The 25,457-nt window shown below is 48.6% G+C and overlaps 1 protein-coding gene across 1 annotated transcript in view; it reads right to left on the reverse strand.

The window, feature by feature from the left end:
* Positions 1-21,240, reverse strand: part of QSER1 (glutamine and serine rich 1) — a 67,517-nt gene extending 46,277 nt beyond the window's left edge. The window contains exon 1 of the mRNA XM_044269930.1: positions 20,913-21,240. Coding sequence (XP_044125865.1) covers positions 20,913-21,016 — 104 coding nt within the window. The 5' untranslated portion in view covers positions 21,017-21,240. The remainder of the gene's footprint in view (positions 1-20,912) is intronic.
* Positions 21,241-25,457: the final 4,217 nt, after the last annotated feature.

Below are 25,457 nucleotides of genomic sequence, written 5' to 3' on the forward strand. Positions count from 1 at the left end.
CACATCGTGCAGCCCCATAGAAATGAATGGGTCCACAATTCCGTTCCACATTAAGCCTTATTGATTATCTATCCTCAGGATCGGTCATCAATATGAGATCAGCGGGGGCCTGACTCCCTGCACCGCAACCGATCAGCTGTCTGAGGAAGATGCGGTGCTTACTGGAGCCCCGGTGAGCGCCGATGCCTCATCACAGCTCAGCTCCATTCACTTGAATGCGACTGAGTTGCACCTGGGCCACGTGACTAATAAACGTGAGGTCCCATGGCCTAGGATAAGGGCTAAGCACTCAACAGTTCGCCTTGGCCTCTTCGTACAGCTGATTGGCAGGAGCTGCCAGGAGTCGGACCCCCTGCCAATCAATCTCGTATTGATGACCTATTCTGAGGATCTATGAAAATCCAAGAAAACCCCCTTAAAAGGGGTTGCCAGTCTCAGGAGGAAACCTGACAATGTGCAAAAAGTTGTCCAGTACTCGGAAATACAGCCATCACTTCTTTATTCCAAATGATTAACATTTACTCCAGCGGCATCATATGTCGCTGCCAAGAAGTTTCGATCAACAGATCTTACTCATGGAAACCTAATACCGAGTGTCCACCTGCAATTAAGAAGTGATTGTTACTTACCTGGCAGATCCCACGCGGCTGATCCAGTTCTCCTGGTAGGGTTCAGTGGTGACGTCACATTGACATGTGACCACAGAAGCCAATCACTGGCCTCTGTGCTGTGAGATCCGGCAGGTAAGTAACGATCACTACCATTGCAGTTGGATCCCGTCTCGTCCTCCTGAAACCGGACATCCCCTTTAAAGTAAATCCGTCCTATGGGACCATACAAACAGTTTTCTTCTGCAGAGACGTTTACATCATTTTGTGGCCTCAAAAAAACGTGACAATCAAAGCCGGGGCACGAAGGATTCAGAAACACAGGACGTTCATCAAAAGAGATTAAAAGGTCTAAAATATTTACTGCTCAGCCCCATAAACTGCCCCGGAGAGCAGGGGGCGCCGTTATATCACAGTCCTGGAGAGATTATATATGTATACATACATGGGGGAACGCTGGCCACCATTACGTTACGGCTCTGGCGAAATGATATGTTTGTACAAAAGGCTTTTATACGATGTGTAAAACTTAAGCGCTACACGGCGAAATTTATACAAAGGAAACCCAGGCTGATGATCCGTCAGAAACGCGCTCGAAGGAAAGTGTGTGTGTGGTCTGTGGTGGAGGTGGCTACGTGATAAATCACACATTTGTATCACATCTCATGGATAGTTTTTATTTAAAGGGGTTGTACAAAATAATTTTCAAAAGAAGGGGACATAAGCCACTAAATGAGATTTCTATATAAAAAAAACCCCCAAAACACACTTATACTCCTGCCTTTTCCAGTGCTCTGGAGTATGTTTACATGGCTGCACAGGAGACATAGCAGTATACCCCCTGTGACCGCTGCAGCCAACCACTGGCCTCTTTGGTCTCATGCCATATACCTCTGAAGCCTGCGATTGGCTGCAGCAGTGACGTGGGATATATGGTATGTCACTATAACCATATCCTGGAGGGGAAGAGCAAAGTAGCGGTGCTGGAAATGGCGGGGATTAACTGGCGGGTATAGGACCTTTTTTATTTCATCAGATTTAGTGGCTTAAATCCAGACAACCCTTTTAAAGGAGTAATCGCACACAGGATAGGGTACAACTATTAGACCTTGTGTGTGTGGTGGTGGGAGTCGGGTGGGGTACGGTTTTACCGCCGGAAACCGCACCGATCACGAAAATGAAGGCCCTGCACCTGGCAGGGGCTTAGAAATAAATAGACTGGCAGGCAACATTTATCTCTATGGGATCTGCCAGAGATCGTCCAGTGCTGCACTCCGCTGTCTCCGGCAGTCCTACAGAGATGGACGGGAATACAATATTTTTAAGGCATTTTGGTAGGATTCTGGCAGTCGCTGCTGGGAAGATCAGCGGGCAGGACCAGCAGCGATCAGCCTGCACTCTGAAAGGGGTCGTCTCTGATAAGACAACCCCCCTAAAGTTTTGTATGTGGGCCTTTTCGTGCATTTATCTGGTAACATGCGAGAGGTGCCAAGGCTTTATGCAATTCAACAGACTGACTCCTGGCACAGAGAAAACCTCGAGAACAGAAAGCTGACCACATAACCTACTGCTGCAACTGTGGGGACGCCCTACAACAGGGATGCCCAACCTGCGGCCCTCCAGCTGTTGCAAAACTACAATTCCCAGCATGCCTGGACAGCCTCAAGACACATACAGAAGAGTAAGAATACTTTCTAGATTTCTTCTACTTTATTTCACTACGAGATGGGATGAAATGAAGGCGGCGTTGCGATATGTACATCTTTTTACAACGTTCCGCACATTTTCTCCCCGAATCTCGGCGTTATCTGCATTCATATCTCCGGCAGCCTCACTCCGGCTCAGAGATCTTCTATATATAGTAAAGACTCAAGGTACAAACATGTCCATCGATCACCATCTAACGCCAAAATGTTTGGGAATGTGTAAAGAACAGAGAGGGAAAGTGATCATGTCCTGCCTGTAACACAAAACTCAGGGGATTAATCTGAAATACACTAAAATTCCAGGCACCCCGGGTATTCCCGTATATGGAAGATATGACCGCACTCCGCCTCTGTAGATCCCTGAAGAAGCTGCCAAGTGCAGAGATAGGCGCGGGACTCGTGCTGCGGCATCATTCATACGGACACGTCGTACTTCTGGCAGCCCCCTTTATGGATGGAGTGCATTCCGCTATCACTTTGGATTTCCCATTATTTAGTTATTGTTTTGTATGTTTATAACTAGTTATGAGCAAATCAATGTGTTCATTATAACGAACTCATTATAACCCCCCACCCACCGTGCTGGACATCTTGTGACTGCCAATGCCGGAGCAGCGACTGCGATTGTGCCACATGGACCTTGTGCTTCTCAATGGGGTTGTGCAGGAACTATATATTGACGACCTATCCCCAGGATAGGCCATCAGCATCAGATTGGCGGGGGACCCAAACCAGGAACCCCCGCCGGTCAGACGTTTGAAGAGGAGGTGGAACTCTGTGCGAGTTTTGTCCCTATTCACCGTCAATGGGGACAAAACTGAACAAACCGGAACGGAGTGCACCAGAATGTATTCTGTTCTATTGCGTTCTGTGACCGGACACAAAACCGCTGCAAACTGCAGTTTTGTGCACAGTTTGCGAAACTGAACAAGCCGGATCTGGCACTAAAAACAATGCAAGTCAATGGACAGGAAAAAAAAAAAATAAACAAACAAGGATCCGGCGCCCATTGACTTACAATAGTGTCAGTGGCGGATTCGGTTTGTTCACTACTGATTTAATACAGAACCCCCACCCCCAAAGAAGCCCTTTAATTAAAAGGGGTTGCCCGGGCTTTTACCATTGATGACCTATCCTCAGCATAGATCATCAATATCAGATTTGCGGGGGTCCGACACCCAGGACTTCTGCCAATCAGCTGTATGAAGAGACGGCACGCAAAGTGCGCACGTACCGTCTCCCTTCTCTCCATGTCCGCTGCTGCCGTCTATAGTCTTTGCCATAGACAGCAGCGGTGAACAGGAAGAGAGACGGGAGACGGCATGTCGTCTCTTCATACAGCTGATGGGGGGGGGGGGGTCCCGGGTGTCAGACCCCCACCACTGTACTATTGATGACCTATCCTCCAAGTCTATCACCCCGTGCCACACAAGACCCCAGAGGCAGTCTGCTACATAGCACTTCTGTACACGTGGAGCTGGCTGGTAGTCAATAGGCTACAAGGCAACCTGAACACCAACACAAAGTACACCACGTAACATGCATGTCATACTAATGAAGGATCGGTGATTTAAAGGGGTAGTCCAGGATTAGAAAAACATGGCTGTCTCAGCACCACGCCTGTACACAGGTTGCAGCTCTGTCTCATTGACTCCAATGCAGCTGAGCTGCAATACCACACACGACCCGTGGACGGGGTGGTGCTGTTTTTTGGAAGAAGGCAGCCATGCTTTTCTAATCCAGGACAACCTCTTTATGCATCGAACTCCCTTTTTTTAATGCAACGTACTTCCTGCATTACCTTAAGAAGCTGCTCGGGATTTATTACAGCTTCACAGATTGCTATTGCCGTCAGTCATTAACCAATTTTACAGAAATGGAAGGCGGGGGGAGCGAGAAGCGCAGCTCCATTTAATGGAGGGACATAAATACATTGCATTGTATGCAGCAGAAAACCGACAGGAAGATCTTTATCAGCCATTAGAGAACCTGTTCTGCTTCTAAACGACTCCGTTCTAGTCTGGTCTCTTCCGAGAAGTAATAATGAGGGGCACGCTGGCTGCAGAAAGTAAATGATATAACAATAAGTCCTACCTCCCATCCGAAATTGCAAGGAGCATGTACAAAATAGCCTATTCCAAGAAGCACAAGGCACCAAGCGTCTCAATCCCTGGAAGGCTCCTCAAGACATATGACACGATGCAGAACACTGGGCATATGGCTCCGTATGCATCCGATGCGGTCACTAAGACAGCAAGCTCTTAAAGGGGCATTCCCATCACATACAAAAGGGGCCATATTGCTAAGCTATGCCCCCATTGTCTGATAGGTGCGGGTCCCAAGGAGAACGGAGCCGGGAGAGCTGTGGCTCCACCACCAAGCGCTGCTCCCATACAGACGAATGGGAGCGCACCGTGCACGTGCGGCCCCTGCTCCCATTCATTTGTATGGGGCAGACGGAAATAGCCGAGCCAGTGCTTGGCTATTTTCGGCGGCCCCATTGAAATGAATGGAAAGCGGCTGTGCATGAGCACTGCGCCCTCCATTAATTTCTCTGCTCTGTTCTCGTTTGTAGGTGCAGGTCCCAGAGGTGGGAATGGGACCCGCACCTATCAGACATTGGGGGCATATCCTAGCGATATTCCCCCATTGTATGTGATGGCAAAACCCCTTTAAAGGGCATCTGTCAGCAGATTTGTCCCTATGACACTGGCTGACCTGTTACATGTGCGCCTGGCAGCTGAAGGCAGCTGTGTTGGTCCCATGTTCATATGTGTCCGCATTGCTGGGGGGGGGGGGTGAAGTTTTAATACATGCAAATTAGCCTCTAGGAGCAACGGGGGCGTTGTCGTTACACCTAGAGGTTCTGCTCTCTCTGCAACTGCTGCGTCCTCTGCGCTTTGGATTGACAGGACCAGGCAGTGAAAAAGTCATCACCAGAGGTCGCAATAACGCCTGTACAAGCGCCATAGAAGCGTAGTCTCTAGGTGTGCAGAAACTAAATATGACCCTTGCTCCCCCTACCATCCTTCCTGTCACCCCACTAGTGACCCTGCTCCCCCCTCCTCCTCCTCCTCCTGTCACCCCACTAGTGACCCTGCTTCACCCCCTCCGCCTCCTGTCACCCACTAGTCACCCTCTCCCCCCTCCTCCCCTGTCACACCCACTAGTCGACCCTGCCCCCCCTCCGCCTCCTGTCGCCCCACTAGTGACCCTGCTCCGCCCTCCTCCTCCTGTCCCCCAATAGTGACCCTGCTCCCCCACCTCCTCCTCCTGTCACCCACTAGTGACCCTGCCCCCCTCCTCTCCTCCTGGTCCACCCACCTAGTGACCCTGCTCCCCCTCCTCCTCACTGTCACCCCACTAGTGACCCTGCTCCCCCCTCCGCCTCCTGTCACCCCACTAGTGACCCTGCTCCCCCCTCCTCCTCCTGTCACCCCACTAGTGACCCTGCTCCCCCCTCCTCCTCCTGTCACCCCACTAGTGACCCTGCTCCCCCCTCCTCCTCCTGTCACCCCACTAGTGACCCTGCTCCCCCCTCCTCCTCCTGTCACCCCACTAGTGACCCTGCTCCCCCCTCCTCCTCCTGTCACCCCACTAGTGACCCTGCTCCCCCCTCCTCCTCCTCCTGTCACCCCACTAGTGACCCTGCTCCCCCCTCCTCCTCCTCCTGTCACCCCACTAGTGACCCTGCTCCCCCCTCCTCCTCCTCCTGTCACCCCACTAGTGACCCTGCTCCCCTCCTCCTCCTCCTGTCACCCCACTAGTGACCCTGCTCCCCCTCCTCCTGTCACCCCACTACCTGCTCCCCCTCCTCCTGTCACCCCACTAGTGACCCTGCTCCCCCCTCCTCCTCCTGTCACCCCACTAGTGACCCTGCTCCCCCCTCCTCCTGTCACCCCACAGGAAAGAAGCTGAACAGACTCTGACTATGATGGGTCCGTTCAGTTTCTGTTCAGGATCTGTCTTTTTACCGGACAAAAAAGTGCTGCATATTAGGCTACTTTCACACTCAGTCTAGACGGATCCGTTTGGCTCCGCAAAGTCAGACGGTCACCAAAACTCTGCAAGCTGCGTTTTAGTGACAGTCTAAGGCTACTTTTACACTTGCGGCAGGACGGATCCGACAGGCTGTTCACTCTGTCGGATCAGTCCTTCTGCTATTTCGCCGTGCCGCCGCTCCATCCCCATTGACTATAATGGGGATAGGTGCGGAGCTCCGGCGCAGCACGGCAGTGCACGGCGAGAGGCCCCCCGGACTAAAAGTCAGATCCGACAGGGTGAACAGCCTGTCAGATCCGTCCTGCCGCAAGTGTGAAAGTGCCCTAAAAAAAAAAAAAAAAAAAAAAAAAAAAAAAAGAGACCAAACGCAGCCAAATTGATGCATTCTGAACGGATCCATTCAGAATGCATTGGGGCTGAACAGGCGGACCCAGAAACGCCAGGGTGAAAAGTAGCCTAAGGCTTTTTTGTTTGGTCTTTCGACAGAATCTGCAACAGAGGCTCCAACGCAGATTTGAACAAGTGCAGGCCTACATATTATGTATTTGTACTACCGTAACTTTTGGACTCTTCCTCGGGTAATAATACTCCTCAAAAATGGTCAGAGGAGTATTTTAACTCTTCTGCAAAAAACTTAGTGTGACCTCTGGCCCTGTTAAAGTGCAGAGGGTGCAGCAGTTGCAGAGAGAGCAGAGTGTCTAGGTGTAACAGTAACGCCCCCGTTGCTCCTAGAGGCTCATTTCCATATATTAACACAATTTTTCTCAGCAGTGCGGGCACATGTGAACATGGGACCAACACAGACGTCTTCAGCTGCCAAGCGCACATGTAACAGGTCAGCCAGTGTCGTAGGCACAGATCTGCTGACAGATGCCCTTTAAAAGGGCTAATAACATTCACCACCTACACTGGTAGGCCACACTGGGGACTATAACACTGAGACCCCAAGGGCAAGGGTCCCATGGGCGCTTCTGAATTATTTCCTTATAGGAAATCATTGTATTTATGCAATTTTACTGAAAGTCGCCATGTAGCCCGAGCAACTGGCGACAAACTATATGGTTACACAATGGCTTATGTTGGAGGCATACGTCTAGGAATTACTCCCGATGCATTGCTGATGTGGCATGAACAGAGCATGAGGTGCCCACACACTATCAATAGCTGTTGGTCAATGCCCCTATAGATGTGCACACTTGGCCGAGCATGCATACGGTTTCTATGAGGAGAGTAAGGTACTGCCAATCACTTTTGGTGCCGGCCTATAACAAAAGGATCGGTCACAAACTCTCAACATGCCAGATCCCTCTTACCAGAGTCGGAGGCTCCCATACACCTAAAACAGTCGGTGGTCCTACCAAAAATCTGTTAGTCCAGTCGACTTATGTATGGGGGCCATCATATTCCATGGTTCTAAGATGTGAATATAAAATCGATGGGTCAAGGCTCACCCGCGATGGGTCAAGGCTCACCCGCGATGGGTCAAGGCTCACCCGCGATGGGTCAAGGCTCACCCGCGATGGGTCAAGGCTCACCCGCGATGGGTCAAGGCTCATCATCATCTTTTTAGCATGGCTGATCTTCAAAGAAAAGAAGAGTCAGACATGATGATCTAGAAGATGTCAGCCCCAACCCAATATCTGTCATCAGGGGGCTGCTGTAAAGTCCTGGATTGGTCCTGGGATCTAATGCGAGTTTTGTAATCAGCATAGAGCAAAAAACAAAATCTACATCTTATTCAAGAAGTCACGTAACCCCTGCACGGTCCTTCTGCACAACCTGCTGCCTGCAAAAGACATAAATGGCTGGCGGAACCAGAATAATCCATCACGTAAAGCCCAGCAATACACCGACTGACGCAAACACGTAAAACACAAGGACAAATTGAGGAAAATAACCAATCCAGACATCAGCTCTGCCCGGTGACAACTGAACAGGATCTCATCCATGAATACAAATGCTGCTGCTGACGAAGCATCTCCAGGATACAAAATAATCACAGGGCATGGTCACATGGGGCTTTATCAGAGGTGGCGCCGCAGAGCGTGAAAAAATAAATAAATAAATGATTTATTCTATGTGAATAGGAAATAGCATGCTGGGAGTTGTAGTTTCACACCAGGTTGCAGACCACTTGGTAAAAGGTCGGGCAAAACAGCAGCAGGTAGTGCTGGGCGACGGATCCTAACCAGAGAGTCACCCCGCTTTCCAAAGACTCTGCATGGGGCTGTTCACAAAGCGTCTTTTGCAGGTAGAATTTGGTGAGGATATCACCCCAAAAAGCCACCAGGCAGCCGCAAAACCCAGCTCCATTGTTTTTAATGGGAAGCCGAAGTTTTAATGGGAGACAGAGTCCACGTTTTTTTGATGTGGTATCTGCACCAGCTTTGTCTGCAAAAGCCACCACATGAACAGCCCATTAGGAAGATTCCTAGACAGTGTTAGTGTCAGTCTATACTGCACCTCTAGCATTATATACATCAGAAATGTAAGGATAAACCAGCCTGCAGGTCTAATGTGCAAATAACCAATAAGCTATGTGGTATCTGCAATGTACAGAGATCCCTCATATTTCATCACATACCTTATGTTTTTCAATAAAAAAAAAAAAGAATAATAATTTAATGGCGTCTTAAGACGGATTGATTTCTATGGAGGCTCAGAAAGTCAAGAGCCGCAGCTCCCTACGCCGTGCACCAGGCGAACCCTCCCTATGTAGGGGCATTGTTCTCGCAGCCTCCTGAAGACACGTGGACCCGACTCCGGGGCATCTTAGTCACTTTCTTCTTTTACGGGATCGATGTTAACGCCGCGTGCCGGAAGGAACAGATCTGTCTTTATGAACTCCTGGGGAGTGAACCTGAACTACTGAACCGCGGAGAAGCCCTGCCAAAATCCCTACTATTTTTAGCACAGAAAAAAAGAAAGAAAGAAAGAATAATATCTTGTGCTCTGGTTCCCGATTTCCTCATTTCTTTATTTCCTCCTATGATCCGCAATGTTAGAAAAGGGTCATAACAAAGCAATAGTGCCGCCATGCTGCATGGCACAGCCGGCTACATACATACCGGAAGACTAATGTCTGCCAAACATGTCAGCTGTCTGGGCCTTTGGGGGAAGAGGGATAAGGATCAATTAGGTGGATTTCAACAGGTCTGATCCTTTTGCTCTCACGGAGATAAGGTGCCTGGCAGCGCTTTACTCCCCTCCCCATTTAGAAAACATGCATGCTCGGACAACATGATCCTACATGTGTATGAAGGGGTTGGAAGTTTTAAAACTTAAAAAGGAGGAGTTGTGCAAAAATGTTTTTTTTTTTGCAAACCCCCCCCCCCCCCCCTCCCCTTACCCGCCCCGCTCCTCCTCCGGGCCTGTGATGCTCCCTCACTGTAAACATCCGATTTGACATTGCCCCACCTAACCACGGCAGTGACTGGCTCCCCTTACGTCATGACAAATGGTCACATGACACAAGGGGATCCGGTCTGCAATCACTGGCCGCGGTGATGTCAACCGGATGTGTACATCGAATGAGGCCAGCGAAGCATCGTAGGCCTGGAGGGAAAGGAGCGGGAAGCCAGCACCGAAAAGCGGGCAAGTCATCTTCCCTTTAATGGCCCAGTACAGTGGGGCCACTCTTGACCAACCCCTTTAAAGTGGTTCTCCGGGAATTCACAATTTCTGCCAGCAGCCTGCCTCCCCTACTAAAAGCATTATACTCACCTGCCCCATGTCGCTCCGGTCCTCCACGCTGGCTCCTGCGTCTCCACCTTGTGGTGCCAGGTTTGTTTTCTTCCTCCCTGCTATGGGCATAGTCACCCAAACTTCTTCAGCCAAATGCTGGCTTCAGCTGTCACGTGTCTCTTGTGAACACTTCAGTGGTTGGCTGAGGAGGATCGGGGTGACGGGGGGGGGGGCAGACGTTAGAAATTGTGTATTCCCGAGGAACCCCTTTAACACTCCAGATACCATTGTACATTTTGGACACTTGTACCCCTGTACAAAATGTCTCAACTGCAGATCAGATCCAACAAAGCCCACATGGTCACATGAACCAGGATAATGGTTGACAAACCAAGCTCAGGAATTGTGCAGGAATCCAGTAGATGCCACTACTGCCGTTATGGTGAAAACCGTCACAAGCGCCACAGAGCAGTGAGCGCATTAGCTGAAAAGCAACCGGTTGGAGACGGCGTTCCCTGCAAAGACCAGGCGACCATAGCTAGGTCCAGGACGTCCAGTGATACAAGTCATCCACTGGCATGTAAAGTTCGCATGCATCAATATTGCATCCCACAGTGCACCCAAAGTGAAGAGCATGGCATAACCAGATCTAAAGCACGTGGTCCGCTGCGGTGAGCCTCCGGTCAACTGCAATGCCATAGCTGGGATAAGCCAATTGGATGATGTCGTGTCTGGGCAAAAATTGGCATCGATCACCTGCACCATTATATGCCATTTATTGCCCTCTTGTGTAACATTGGGGAGAGGGGATCGCCCTCTTTAGGCTCCAGCATGTAACTACAACCTCTGCAATGTGCTCACCCAGGGTACATGGAAAACCAGCCCACCCCCAAGACCAGACGGCCGCTTTGCCAGTCACTAGACCCTGCCATGCCCGCAGAAAGTTGTATCCCAGCCAGCCTGTCGCACTTCGTGGAGAACGATGGAAACGTCATGCGGTGCCGTACGTCTACTCACTACGGGGAGAAAATGAAAGCTGCGTCCTGCTAAAAAGGCACAAAATACCAAGAAAAGCCCAAACCAAAAGGAAACAGAAAATCAAGCAGGACATGAACATGGCGGTGCTGCTGCGAGCAGAGGGTTACGTAGCGTTTGACCCCTCGAGATTCGCATTTCTTATAGAGAGAACCTAAGTGGGCATCAAGTGCAAGCCCAGGACCCCCCGCTGTTCTGCGGAAGAAATCTTGGATGATGAAGGGGGTTCTATGGGTGAGATCAAAGCTTGGTTCAGAAGAAACATAATGGATCTGGGTCCAGCAGCACTCCGGCCCAAGGATGTATCAGTAGTGGCTCTGCTTTTTTTTTTTTTTGCAGTTCGGCGATGACAACATTTAGGGTATGGAGATGGAGATTTTTGGGAGCGGGTTTGAGTGCAGATTTGGTGCCGAAAATTGCACAGAGCACCTCCTGTTTTCTGCAGTTCATGCGGCCAAGGATTTTTGCTGCACGGTTTTTCAGGTCCTGTCTTGGTGCGGTTACTGCGCAGAATCCTCACAAAGCTGTGGTGGATGGACTAAAGCAAAAACGGGTCTGCGCCATACAAAACGAAAACCCACAGCAGAAGATACAGTGCTTTCTGCTATGGGATCCGCTACGGATTTTGTCACAAAATCCCTTGTGTGAACCCTACCCTTCAAATCCGTACCACGGGTTTCTGCTGGGTATTCTTTTCGGACATGCGTGAATGAGAATTGCTAAAAAGCCATTTACTTTGCTGGTGCTGTAGAACGCTGCACGAAAAATCTGCTACAGCAAATCCGCAGCTAATCAGTCATGTGTGAACCCAGCCCTAGGGTGCTTTCACTTCACTCTACGTTTTTTGGGCATTTTTCTCTAGTTAATAACGCCATGAAATGAGAGAGTGTTTTCTTTAGAAGTTTAGGCCCCTTTCACGCGGGCAAGTTTTCCCGCGCGGGTGCAATGCATGAGTGGAACGCATTGCACCCGCACTGAATCCAGACCCATTCACCTCAATGGGGCTGTGCAGACGCATCACTTGCGCGTTGAGTGAAAAATCGCAGCATGTTCTATATTCTGCGTTTTTCACATAACAAAGGGCCCCACAGAAATGAATGGCCCCAAAGCAAGTCAGGGCTCCAGACTAAAAAAAATATCAAGGAGCCATTGGCTCCTAACCTGAAAAATTTAGGAGCCAAATTACATTTTTAGTCGCCAAATTTAAAATACATGTAATTACGGTATAACAGATACTGGAGATCCCGACAGACCGATGAACATGAACAGATCCCTAACGTCAGAACCTGATCAGAAAGGGAATAATTAGAGTATTCGGCTACTTTCACACTTGCGGCAGTGTGATCCGGCAGGCAGTTCGGTCGTCGGAACTGCCCGCCGGATCCGCCGCTGACTGAAAGCATTTGTGAGACGGATCCGGATCACAAATGCATTGCAAGGATGGGTCCGTCTCTCCGCATGTCATGCGGACAGACGGATCGGTCTTGTATTTTTACCGGTCTGCGCATGCCGGAAGGACAGATCCGGCATTCCGGTATTTTGAATGCCGGATCCGGCACTAATACATTCCTATGGGAAAAAATGCCAAGTCTTCAGTTTTTTTGGCCGGAGATAAAACCGTAGCATGCTACGGTTTTATCTTTTGCCTGATCAGTCAAAATGACTGAACTGAAGACATCCTGATGCATCCTGAACGGATTACTCTCCATTCAGAATGCATGGGGATATGCCTGATCAGTTCTTTTCCGGTATAGAGCCCCTGTGACGGAACTCTATGCCGGAAAAGAAAAACGCTAATGTGAAAGTACCCTATGTGAGGCTGGTCACCCTGATGCCTCAGATACAGCCCTCCATTCACAGCAGCCTGTATTCTGCTGCATCAGGGGGCACTTCTGATACCACCCGAGAAGGACCTGAGGGCCCAGAGCAGAGCTCCTGCAGTCAGCCTGCTTTGTCCTCAGGTGACTCCCGCTGGCCGCAGGTAAGTCGTCCTCAGTGAGCCCACAGCAGGCAGCTCCCCCTCACCCGCCGGGCACAGAAGGCACCACTGACCGTGTTTTTCTTCTGCACCATCCGCTCCATCTTCTTAGCGATACGGATGATCTCCCGATCGGCTGCGCTCATTTTGGCTCTGCCCTGCTCCCCGAACACCAGTGCCACTCACACAGCAGCCCCGAGAACAACAGAGTTTCCCGCTAAGAGCGCCTACCTCACACACCCCGGCTGAAAGCTGCTCCCGACACTGCCAAAAAGCGAGGCCGCCGCTAAGTTGTCATGACTGTGGGCTCTGCCTCTTCCTGTTACAGCACCATGGACACTTACTTCAGCTCCGCTCCATTCCTGTCTGTTTCTCTAGGAGTCTGAGATGACAGTGCGTCACTTATGCCTGTGCCCCGCCACAATATCCAGCTACAGCGCGGCAGCCTGGTCGCAAATGGCGACAAGGCTAAAAAGTCTTGTCGCCATCTGCAAATTTTAAGGCGCATTGGCGACCATTTTAGTCGCCATCTGGAGCGCTGAGTTGTTTTTAGCAGACTCTGGCACTTGGCGGGACTGTGTCAGACCGGAGACTGCAAAGAGTAAGGAGCGTAGCGATGCAATCTGCAGCTGGGGTGGATGTAACTCAGGATCAGTACAGGATAAGTAATGTATGTACACAGTGACTGCACCAGCAGAATAGTGAGTGCAGCTCTGGAGTACATTGTAGGCTGTACAAATGGCGGAGTGCTCCCTCAATACCGCCACACGTGCGGCAACTGATGGATCTGGTCACAATTGCACTTATCAGGCTCACACAAGAAAAGGTGTCTTTCCCCCCCCCCCCCAACACTTCAGCATAAAATTGGAGATGCGCAGAGAAAGTTGGGGGGGGGGGGGGGATACTGGGCAGCGGCAGCCATTAGCAAGTGGGGGGGTGATCAGCAGTCATCTCGCCACTTGCTAATGTTAAGTATGTAAAGGGTTAATAGGAGCCGCACTGGTCAAGACACTAAAAAGCCAGTGAACCATATCTCTTTCAAAAGTCCGTGCTTAGGAGATAACCTCCCCTCCTACTAAGCACGACTATTGAAAGAGATATGGTTCACTGGCTTTTTAGTGTCTTGACCAGTGCGGGCTCCTATTAACCCTTTTATTCCCTTATTAAGAATGTTTGTGAGCCCAGGCAGGGAGCTCACACGGAGCACCAGCAGCGGCCCCCTGAGTGTTATCAGGGTTGTAAAGACAAGGATTAGCCTTTATCAGCGCAGGGGTGAGTGACTGTCTCTTTGTGGATTGTTAATTATTCCTTCTCAAGCTAACCTCCGTTCTATGGAGCAGTCCGCATGGCGTGGCTCCCTGTCTTCTTCATTACTCTGACTGAGATCAAGCGTCTGCTGTCAGTGCTGTGTTCAGCACAGGAGAATGGGGGCGGGGTGAGAGGAGCAGCCAATGGCAGGGCAGCCCGGGAATACTAAGACCAATCAGCAGCCTCCTCTCTAACAGAGCTCTATCCACTGTGCGGAGCTCTGTTATTGGATTGCCTTCTGCCTGCTGGATGAAATGCCGATCTTCTTAAAGCGGCAGAGCAGCGGAGGGTCTAGGCGCAAATGGCGACAAGACTACAAAGTCTTGTCGCCATTTCACAATTCTAAGTCGCATTGGCGACCATTTTGGTCGCCATCTGGAGCCCTGCAAGTGCGGATGCGGTGCGATTTTGACGCATAGTTGCTAGGAGATGATCGGGATGGAGACCCGATCATTATTATTTTCCCTTATAACATCGTTATAAGGGAAAATAATAGCGTCTTTCTTCTTCTTTGATGACTTGGGAGGAAAAGTACCTTTGATGACGTCACTGCGCTCATCACATGGTCCATCACAATATAGAGCATGCTGCGATTTTCACGCAACGCACAAGTGATGCGTGAAAAAACCCCAAAATAAAAAAAAAGAAAAAAATAAATAAAAAAATCGACGCTCATGTGCACAGCCCCATAGAAATGAATAGGTCCGGATTCAGTGCGGGTGCAATGCGTTCACCTCACGCATTGCACCCGAGCGGAAAACTCGCCCGTGTGAAAAGGGGCTTTAGTCTTTATCCCCCCCCCTTATAGAAAAGCCTACGGAAAAATGTCAGAAAAAAAAAAAAATGGTACACTCAGAGCATGCTGCAAATTTTAAAATATTTAAAAAGGGGCCACAAAATGCCAGAAAAACTATACGATAAACACTGTGGGGGTCATTTACTAAGACCAGCGTTTCAGACTCCGGTCTTAACCCCTGCGCTGGTGGTGGTCTGCCGGAGTTAGAGTTATGAAGAGGCGCCGGCCTCACCATAACTTTGGCGCATCCAGAGCCAGTCTAAATGTAAGAAGGCTTCCTTGATGCCTTACATTTAGACCATTTTCTATGCCTAAAACAGGCTTAGAAAAGGATGAATGAGACGCGCCTGCCTGTCCCCTTCCCTGCCACGCCCACGTTTTTTAGACCTGGTGTGAGCGGTGGAAAAGTTGCAGACTGAGGTGCAAATAACCCTTGCGTCGCAATCTGCGCTAGAAATACGCCTAATACATAGTCATATTTCTGGATACTAAATGACCCCGTGTTTGTGGGACGTTTTAGAATTTCCTAACATCTGTGACCGCAGCTGTTTTTGCTCCCAAAAAAATAAATAAAAAACTGAGTTAAAAAATAATAATAGCAATTTTGGAAAAAAATTAAAAAAGTGAAACCCCCTTAGCCACACTACAGGAGTGACATCAGCAGAGGTCAGAGGGGCTGATGGATTTATCACACACCGCGTTCTGCCGCTGCCATGTCCTGGAGCCAAATTGTTAATAAAAACCTATTACATTTTTTTTTTAGCCCATAGTCTTCAAAGAGGTCGGCCACCATAACATAATTTTTCCAAAAATGCTGCAAACAGCAAGGTGACGTTGTGAGGGAATCTGCCCCAACATCCTCACATGTGAAGCCCTGCGCCCTTCTTTCAGTGCCGTCTCTTACTGACTGTAGTGCGCCAGGAACATGGCCATTGATGAGGGTGAGCACGTGATCAGATGCATGCATCTTGTGACTTGCCATCTACATGCACATGACTACTGAAGACCAAGCAGGGTCCTCAGAGGTGACCCCGTGCAGAAAGCACACGACCAAGCTCACCGCTGAGGCGCACATACAGTACAGACCAAAAGTTGGGACACACCTTCTCATTCAAAGAGTTTTCTTTATTTTCATGACTATGAAAATTGTAGATTCACACTGAAGGCATCAAAACTATGAATTAACACATGTGGAATTATATACATAACAACAAAGTGTGAAACAACTCAAAATATGTCATATTCTAGGTTCTTCAAAGTAGCCACCTTTTGCTTTGATTACTGCTTTGCACACTCTTGGCATTCTCTTGATGAGCTTCAAGAGGTAGTCACCTGAAATGGTCTTCCAACAGTTTTGAAGGAGTTCCCAGAGATGCTTAGCACTTGTTAGCCCTTTTGCCTTCACTCTGCGGTCCAGCTCACCCCAAACCATCCCATCTCGATTGGGTTCAGGTCCGGTGACTGTGGAGGCCAGGTCATCTGGCGCAGCACCCCATCACTCTCCTTCATGGTCAAATAGCCCTTACACAGCCTGGAGGTGTGTTTGGGGTCATTGTCCTGTTGAAAAATAAATGATGGTCCAACTAAACGCAAACCGGATGGAATAGCATGCCGCTGCAAGATGCTGTGGTAGCCATGCTGGTTCAGTATGCCTTCAATTTTGAATAAATCCCCAACAGTGTCACCAGCAAAGCACCCCCACACCATCACACCTCCTCCTCCATGCTTCACGGTGGGAACCAGGCATGTAGAGTCCATCCGTTCACCTTTTCTGCGTCGCACAAAGACACGGTGGTTGGAACCAAAGATCTCAAAATTGGACTCATCAGACCAAAGCACAGATTTCCACTGGTCTAATGTCCATTCCTTGTGTTCTTTAGCCCAAACAAGTCTCTTCTGCTTGTTGTCTGTCCTTAGCAGTGGTTTCCTAGCAGATATTCTACCATGAAGGCCTGATTCACACAGTGTCCTCTTAGCAGTTGTTCTAGAGATGTGTCTGCTGCTAGAACTCTGTGTGGCATTGACCTGGTCTCTAATCTGAGCTGCTGTTAACCTGCGATTTCTGAGGCTGGTGACTCGGATGAACTTATCCTCCGCAGCAGAGGTGACTCTTGGTCTTCCATTCCTGGGGCGGTCCGCATGTGAGCCAGTTTCTTTGTAGCGCTTGATGGTTTTTGTGACTGCACTTGGGGACACTTTCAAAGTTTTCCCAATTTTTCGGACTGACTGACCTTCATTTCTTAAAGTAATGATGGCCACTCGTTTTTCTTCACTTAGCTGCTTTTTTCTTGCCATAATACAAATTCTAACAGTCTATTCAGTAGGACTATCAGCTGTGTATCCACCTGACTTCTCCACAACGCAACTGATGGTCCCAACCCCATTTATAAGGCAAGAAATCCCACTTATTAAACCTGACAGGGCACACCTGTGAAGTGAAAACCATTTCAGGTGACTACCTCTTGAAGCTCATCAAGAGAATGCCAAGAGTGTGCAAAGCAGTAATCAAAGCAAAAGGTGGCTACTTTGAAGAACCTAGAATATGACATATTTTCAGTTGTTTCAGACTTTTTTGTTATGTATATAATTCCACATGTGTTAATTCATAGTTTTGATGCCTTCAGTGTGAATCTACAATTTTCATAGTCATGAAAATAAAGAAAACTCTTTGAATGAGAAGGTGTGTCCAAACTTTTGGTCTGTACTGTATGTAACATGTTTTTGGTCCGATACATAGCAGCCAGACACTTTTGGTGAGCAGAGACCTATGCAACATGACGGGAGCTCCTTAATGCACAGACACTTATTGCCATCGTGTCGCTCATAGGCGGCAGTGAACTTCTGCCAGCCGTCATGGTACACTCATATAGCGTGGTCATGTCCAGCCCAGGAAGTATGAGGAGATCCAACACGGCCTATAGAGGATAATGGAGGTCGCCCGTGACAATACTGGACAAATTTTTTACAATTATTGCACTTACACTGCAGGATACAAACAGATTTTTTAACTGAGAAACAAAAATACCAATTAAAAAAACTAACAACTCCCTGCCGGATCCGTCAGTCAGATCAGGATCCTGATCCATATGACAAATGCATTGAAATGCCGTCTCTCCGGTGTCACCAGCATTTTTTTTTCTCACTTTTTTTTGGTCTAAGCATGCATAGTGACAGATCCGCTTTGCCGGAACACTCGGGGCCGAATCCGGCATTAATGCACTTCAATGGAAATGAATGCCGGCATTCCGGGAAGTGTTCAGTATTTTTAGCCGGAGAGAAAACTGCAGCACGCTGCTGTATTTTCTCCGTACAAAAAAACGTAAGAACTGATGCATCCTGAACGGATTGCTCTCCATTCATAATGCATCAGGAAAAAAACTGATCAGTTATTTTCCGGTATGGACGGAACTCGATGCCGGAAAACAAAAACACTAGTATGAAAGTACCCTAACTGGTGTGACAGATGGTTAGCCTCCTAATATACACACAAAGATGCCGCGCGCCGCATGCTAATGAGCTGATACGAGTCCAGCGTTTTTTCTATTCAGCGCTGTAGCCACTCCCCTATTCACTTGTTCAGAAGCTCAAAACCCTGCGCATGCGCGCTTTCTGATCAGTGTAATGACGCACATTCATAGCTGAAAGTAAACTGGGCATGCGTCGGCTCATCCTCACTTCCAGTGGACCAGTACAAGCAGGAGTTATTTGGCGGGCAGAGTGTACATCTCGGGAAGCGTTCTCCGGCTCGACTTGTACTGTGCGTTGGACGGGCAGCAGCTAGCCTCACTGGTCACACAGACTCTCTCTGCTGCCCCACACTTTATTTGGTTTTGCATTTAGAACATTACACTGATCAGACAGTGCGCACGCGCGAGATTTGAGACGAGAATTTCGTGGCCAGAAGAATAATAAAAAAAAAATAAAAAAAAAAAAAAGAGCTGTAGATGATAAAAGGGGCGTGGTTTATTACATCATTCACTTTAATAATTTGCGGGAAAATGAATAACAGGGAATGCAAAGGTACTATGTTACTAAGGTTAAGGCTACATTCACACGTCAGTATTTTCCTATATCGCGATTTTCGGTCAGTTTTTTGCGGATCCGTTGTTCCTGAAAATGTTTCCGTATGTCATCCGTTTTTTGCGGATCCGCAAAAAACGGAAACATGTATAAAGTTCAATAATCAAATAAAGTTGTTTGGATTTCTTTGAAAAAAAAATTAAAAAAAAAAATTTAAAAAAAAATTTGTTATGCGTTTCCAGGAACGGATTCCGCATAAAACGGATGACATACGGATCCATTGACTTTGTATTGTACCAGGATCCAAATTTTGCGGACAAGAATAGGACATGTTTTATATTTAAACGGACATGCGGAACGGAACAACGGAAACGGACAGCACACATTGTGCTGTCCGATTTTTTCCAGGAGCCATTGAAAATGAATGGGTCCAGATCTGGTCCTGATCTGTTCCGCAAAAAACGGAACAGATCAGGAAAGAAAAAACGGACGTGTGAATGGACCCTAAAAAAAAGGGGGAGGAACATACTATTGAAATTAGTAATTATAATAAGGGCTAGTTTGTTCATGGGGTGATAAACACATGACAGGTTCCCTTTAGGACATGCTGGTGCTAGGAAGGAGAAGTTGTCATCAGGGTCTGACCTTAGTATATTTTGGTGCTAGGAAGGAGATGTTGTCATCAGGGTCTGACCTTAGGATATTTTGGTGCTAGGAAGGAGAAGTTGTCATCGGGGTCTGACCTTAGGATATTCTGGGGCTAGGAAGGAGAAGTTGTCATCGGGGTCTGACCTTAGTATATTCTGGGGCTACGAAGGAGAAGTTGTCATCAGGGTCTGACCTTAGGATATTCTGGGGCTACGAAGGAGAAGTTGTCATCGGGGTCTGACCTTGCAGGGGCTAGGGAGAAGAGGAACGTCACATCTCAGCACTGTCATTCTGTTTCCATCTCCACTGGCAGAAATACGGACCATCCTTGGAGAACAAATGAAATTCAGCGCGGTTTCTGCCGCTTTCTAGGACAAGACGACTTCAACCAATGCACCCGCCACTGATGCCGGCGCTATGCAAGATGGCACAAGGAACCACAGAGCCGAGGGCATCTGTCATGTCGCCCTGAAGTTTTACAGGAATGTAGTAACGTACATACGCCTGTGCCGATATATTATTTCTGGTCCCGCTTTCTAGCAATATTATAAAGTCGCGAGATGTCCTCCCTCATGAAGTAAACTTAGAACGACACGTAAATAACATTTTCACACAATTTTTTAGCGAGAAGAGAGCAAATGAAATGAAGGAAGGCTTCCAGCCCTGTAATGCCCGGCGTTGTGCCCGCTGCGCCAGCTGTCACCGGGCACACTGCTGCTCCTATACAGGTCTAGGGCACATCATGTGGAGAACAAGGGGGCAGACAAAGGGTTAACAACTCTGCAACTACAAACCCCAGCCGGCCCAGAGTGTCACGGGCTGCTAGGGCACACTGGGAGTTGTAGTTTTCAAACAGCTGGGAAGCCACAGGTTGCAGGGAGGGGATGACAGCAGCAGGGCTGGGAGGACATGTGCCATTCTCGGGTCACAGCCTCTCTGCACGCCCGGATCGGGTGTCAGGCCTGCTGCTGGGGTGGATCCCCGGGCTGTGGTGAAAGTCCTCCCCTGGTACAGTGCGGGAGCCCCTCCCTCCGATCGTCGGCTGGAGGAGATCCCGGCCTGAAGGACTAGGCCTCGCATCCCCGGACTTTCCTACGCCATCTCACCGTCCCAGGCGCCGTTCTTACCTGGGCTTAATCCCGGCCGCGCTCCGCTCGTAGGCCCAGGCGGCAGGGGAGGCTGGGGCCAGAGGGTCGGTAAAGGTGGGAGTCGGGTAGTTCCTGTCCATCATCGGGAGAGGCTGCGGTTCTTCGCTTCCAGCCCCCTCACATCGTCCCCGGGAGGCGGTGACGCAGTGGGCCGTGTTATGGCGGCGGCGGGGGGGTCACGTCAGGCTCTCACTCCGTGGGATTGAAGTGCATGGTGAGCCCGGAGCTGCTCCCCATGTTAGTTTATTTCCCAGGATGCACCGGGCATGGCGCCTCCTCCCTCTCCCCCTTCTGGTAGCAGCGGCCTAGTGCAGGCCTCACAGCAGCCAGCAGCCCCGCCAGGAGGAGAGCCGCCACATCTGGAGGGACGTCACCCCCGGCATGTGCGAGAGCCACACCGCACATACATGTACCACACAAAATATACATACAACACACGTGCACACACCTCTACATACATGTATATACATACAACACACGTGCACACACCTCTACATACATGTATATACATACAACACACGTGCACACACCTCTACATACATGTATATACATACAACACACGTGCACACACCTCTACATACATGTATATACATACAACACACGTGCACACACCTCTACATACATGTATATGCATACAACACACGTGCACACACCTCTACATACATGTATATGCATACAACACACGTGCACACACCTCTACATACATGTATATACATACAACACGTGTGCACACACCTCTACATACATGTATATACATACAACACACGTGCACACACCTCTACATACATGTATATACATACAACACACGTGCACACACCTCTACATACATGTATATACATACAACACACGTGCACACACCTCTACATACATGTATATACATACAACACACGTGCACACACCTCTACATGCATGTATATACATACAACACATGTGCACACACCTCTACATACATGTATATACATACCACACATGTGCACGCACCTCTACATGCATGCATACTTACACCTACGTATACAGTCATATATACACACATACATGCATGCAACCCATAGTACATACACAGATTTAGTCTGGTATAAACACTGCAGTCAGTCCATAGTCTAGTGCAGGGATCAGCAACCTTCAGCACTCCAGCTGCTGTGAAACTACAACTCCCAGCATGCACACTTACTCAGCTATTCTTGTAACTCCCCTAGAAATGAAAGGAGGATTCTGTGAGTTGTAGTTTCAGAACAGCTGAAGTGTCTGAGGTTGCTGATCCATAGTCTGGTGTAAACGCTGCAGTCGGTCCATAGTTTGGTGTAAACACTGCAGTCAGTCCATAGTCTGGTGTAAATGCTGCAATCAGTCCATAGTCTGGTGTAAACGCTGCGGTCAGTCCATAGTCTGGTGCAAACGCTGCAGTCAGTCCATAGTCTGGTGCAAACGCTGCAGTCAGTCCATAGTCTGGTGTAAACGCTGCGGTCAGTCCATAGTCTGGTGTAAATGCTGCAATCAGTCCATAGTCTGGTGCAAACGCTGCAGTCAGTCCATAGTCTGGTGCAAACGCTGCAGTCAGTCCATAGTCTGGTGTAAACGCTGCGGTCAGTCCATAGTCTGGTGTAAATGCTGCAATCAGTCCATAGTCTGGTGCAAACGCTGCAGTCAGTCCATAGTCTGGTGCAAACGCTGCAGTCAGTCCATAGTCTGGTGTAAACGCTGCGGTCAGTCCATAGTCTGGTGCAAAAGCTGCAGTCAGTCCATAGTCTGGTGTAAATGCTGCAATCAGTCCATAGTCTGGTGCAAACGCTGCAGTTAGTCCATAGTCTGGTGCAAACGCTGCAGTCAGTCCATAGTCTGGTGTAAACGCTGCGGTCAGTCCATAGTCTGGTGTAAACGCTGCGGTCAGTCCATAGTCTGGTGTAAATGCTGCAATCAGTCCATAGTCTGGTGCAAACGCTGCAGTCAGTCCATAGTCTGGTGCAAACGCTGCAGTCAGTCCATAGTCTGGTGTAAACGCTGCGGTCAGTCCATAGTCTAGTGTAAACACTGCAGTCAGTCCATAGTCTGGTGCAAAAGCTGCAGTCAGTCCATAGTCTGGTGTAAATGCTGCAATCAGTCCATAGTCTGGTGCAAACGCTGCAGTCAGTCCATAGTCTGGTGCAAACGCTGCAGTCAGTCCATAGTCTGGTGTAAACGCTGCGGTCAGTCCATAGTCTGGTGCAAAAGCTGCAGTCAGTCCATAGTCTAGTGTAAACACTGCAGTCAGTCCATAGTCTGGTGCAAAAGCTGCAGTCAGTCCATAGTCTGGTGTAAATGCTGCAATCAGTCCATAGTCTGGTGCAAACGCTGCAGTCAGTCCATAGTCTGGTGCAAACGCTGCAGTCAGTCCATAGTCTGGTGTAAACGCTGCGGTCAGTCCATAGTCTGGTGCAAAAGCTGCAGTCAGTCCATAGTCTAGTGTAAACACTGCAGTCAGTCCATAGTCTGGTGCAAAAGCTGCAGTCAGTCCATAGTCTGGTGTAAACACTGCAGTCAGTCCATAGTCTGGTGTAAACACTGCAGTCAGTCCATAGTCTGGTGCAAAAGCTGCAGTCAGTCCATAGTCTGGTGTAAACACTGCAGTCAGTCCATAGTCTGGTGTAAATGCTGCAGTCAATCAGTCAGTCCATAGTCTAGTGTAAACACTTCAGTTAATCCATAGTTTGGTGTAAACGCTGCAGTCAGTCCATAGTCTGGTGTAAACGCTGCAGTCGGTCCATAGTATGGTGTAAACACTGCAGTCAGTCCATAGTCTGTTGTAAACATTGCAGTCAGTCCATAGTCTGTTGTAAACGCTGCAGTCGGTCCATAGTTTGGTGTAAACGCTGCGGTCAGTCCATAGTCTAGTGTAAACGCTGCAGTCAGTCCATAGTCTAGTGTAAACTATGCGCTCATTCAGTCCATAGTCTAGTGTAAATGCTGCGGTCAGTCTATAGTCTAGTGTAAATGCTGCGCTCATTCAGTCTATAGTCTAGTGTAAACGCTGCAGTCAGTCCATAGTCTGGTGTAAACACCGCAGTCAGTCCATAGTCTGGTGTAAACGCTGCAGTCGGTCCATAGTATGGTGTAAACACCGCAGTCAGTCCATAGTCTGGTGTAAACGCTGCGGTCAGTCCATAGTCTAGTGTAAACGCTGCAGTCAGTCCATAGTCTGGTGTAAACGCTGCAGTCGGTCCATAGTCTGTTGTAAACATTGCAGTCAGTCTATAGTCTAGTGTAAATGCTGCGGTCAGTCTATAGTCTAGTGTAAATGCTGCGCTCATTCAGTCTATAGTCTAGTGTAAACGCTGCAGTCAGTCCATAGTCTGGTGTAAACGCTGCGGTCAGTCTATAGTCTGGTGTAAATACTGCGGTCAATCAGTCCATAGTCTAGTGTAAATGATGCGGTCAGTCCATAGTCTGGTATAAACGCTACGATCAGTCTATAGTCTAGTGCAGTGCACTCCAGCTGTGGTAAAACTACAACTCCCAAGATGTCCCCCTTGCTTGGCTGCTCTCAGAACTCTATAGAAATAAATGGAGCATGCTGGGAGTCGTAGTTTCACCACAGCTGGAGTGCCAAGGTTAGCCATCACTGGTCTAGTGTAAATGCTACGGTCAGTCTATAGTCTAGTGTAAATGCTGCGCTCATTCAGTCTATAGTCTAGTGTAAACGCTGCGGTCAGTCTATAGTCTAGTGTAAACGCTGCGGTCAGTCAGCACACCATACATACAGTGCCTTGAAGTATTCATACCACTTTTCCACATTTCTTTTACTTAACACCCACAAACTGTATTTTATTGGGATTTTATGTGATAGATTAACACAAAGTAGTAAGTGTGCGTGAAGTGAAAAGAAAATGATACACGGTTTTCAAAAAATTTTATAAATAAAAATCTGAAAAGTGTGGCATGCATTTATATTCAGCCCCTTCTACTCTGATACCCCTGAATAAAATCCAGTGTGACCAATTGTCAGAAGTCACCTTAGTACTAAAGTCCACCTGTGTGTAATGTATTCTCAGTATAACTCCAGCTGTTCTGTGAAGGCCTCAGAGGTTTCTTAGTGAACATTAGTGATCAAACAGCATCATGAAAACCAAGGAACACACCAGACAGGTCAGGGATAAAGTTGGACAGAAGTGTAAAGCAAGGTTAGGTTCACATTGAAGTGAATGGGTCCGCATCCGAGCCGCAAAAACGGTGGCTCGGATGCGGACCCAAACAACAGGCCGTGTGCATGAGGCCTAAGTCACAAAACGAGGTCTAGCAACTTTTTTTTACACAAAAAACTGTCATAGAGATGTTAATAAATGACCCCCACTGTCTCCTGCACAATAATAGATAGCGGGTTTCCAATGTATTTCTCACTTGGCCCAGGCTCTTCCTCTGGGTGGTCTGCAGAGGAGCAATTTGCAGCTACACTGAGGAGCAGAGAGACGGGAAAACATTTGGTGCGATGATCATAAAGATGCAATTAGTCAGTGCTCCCGAGAGCTTGTGATCTAATTCTGAGCCTGGAGG

This window comes from Bufo gargarizans, chromosome 10, assembly GCF_014858855.1.
Source record: "Bufo gargarizans isolate SCDJY-AF-19 chromosome 10, ASM1485885v1, whole genome shotgun sequence".
NCBI classification, from domain to species: Eukaryota; Metazoa; Chordata; class Amphibia; order Anura; family Bufonidae; genus Bufo; species Bufo gargarizans.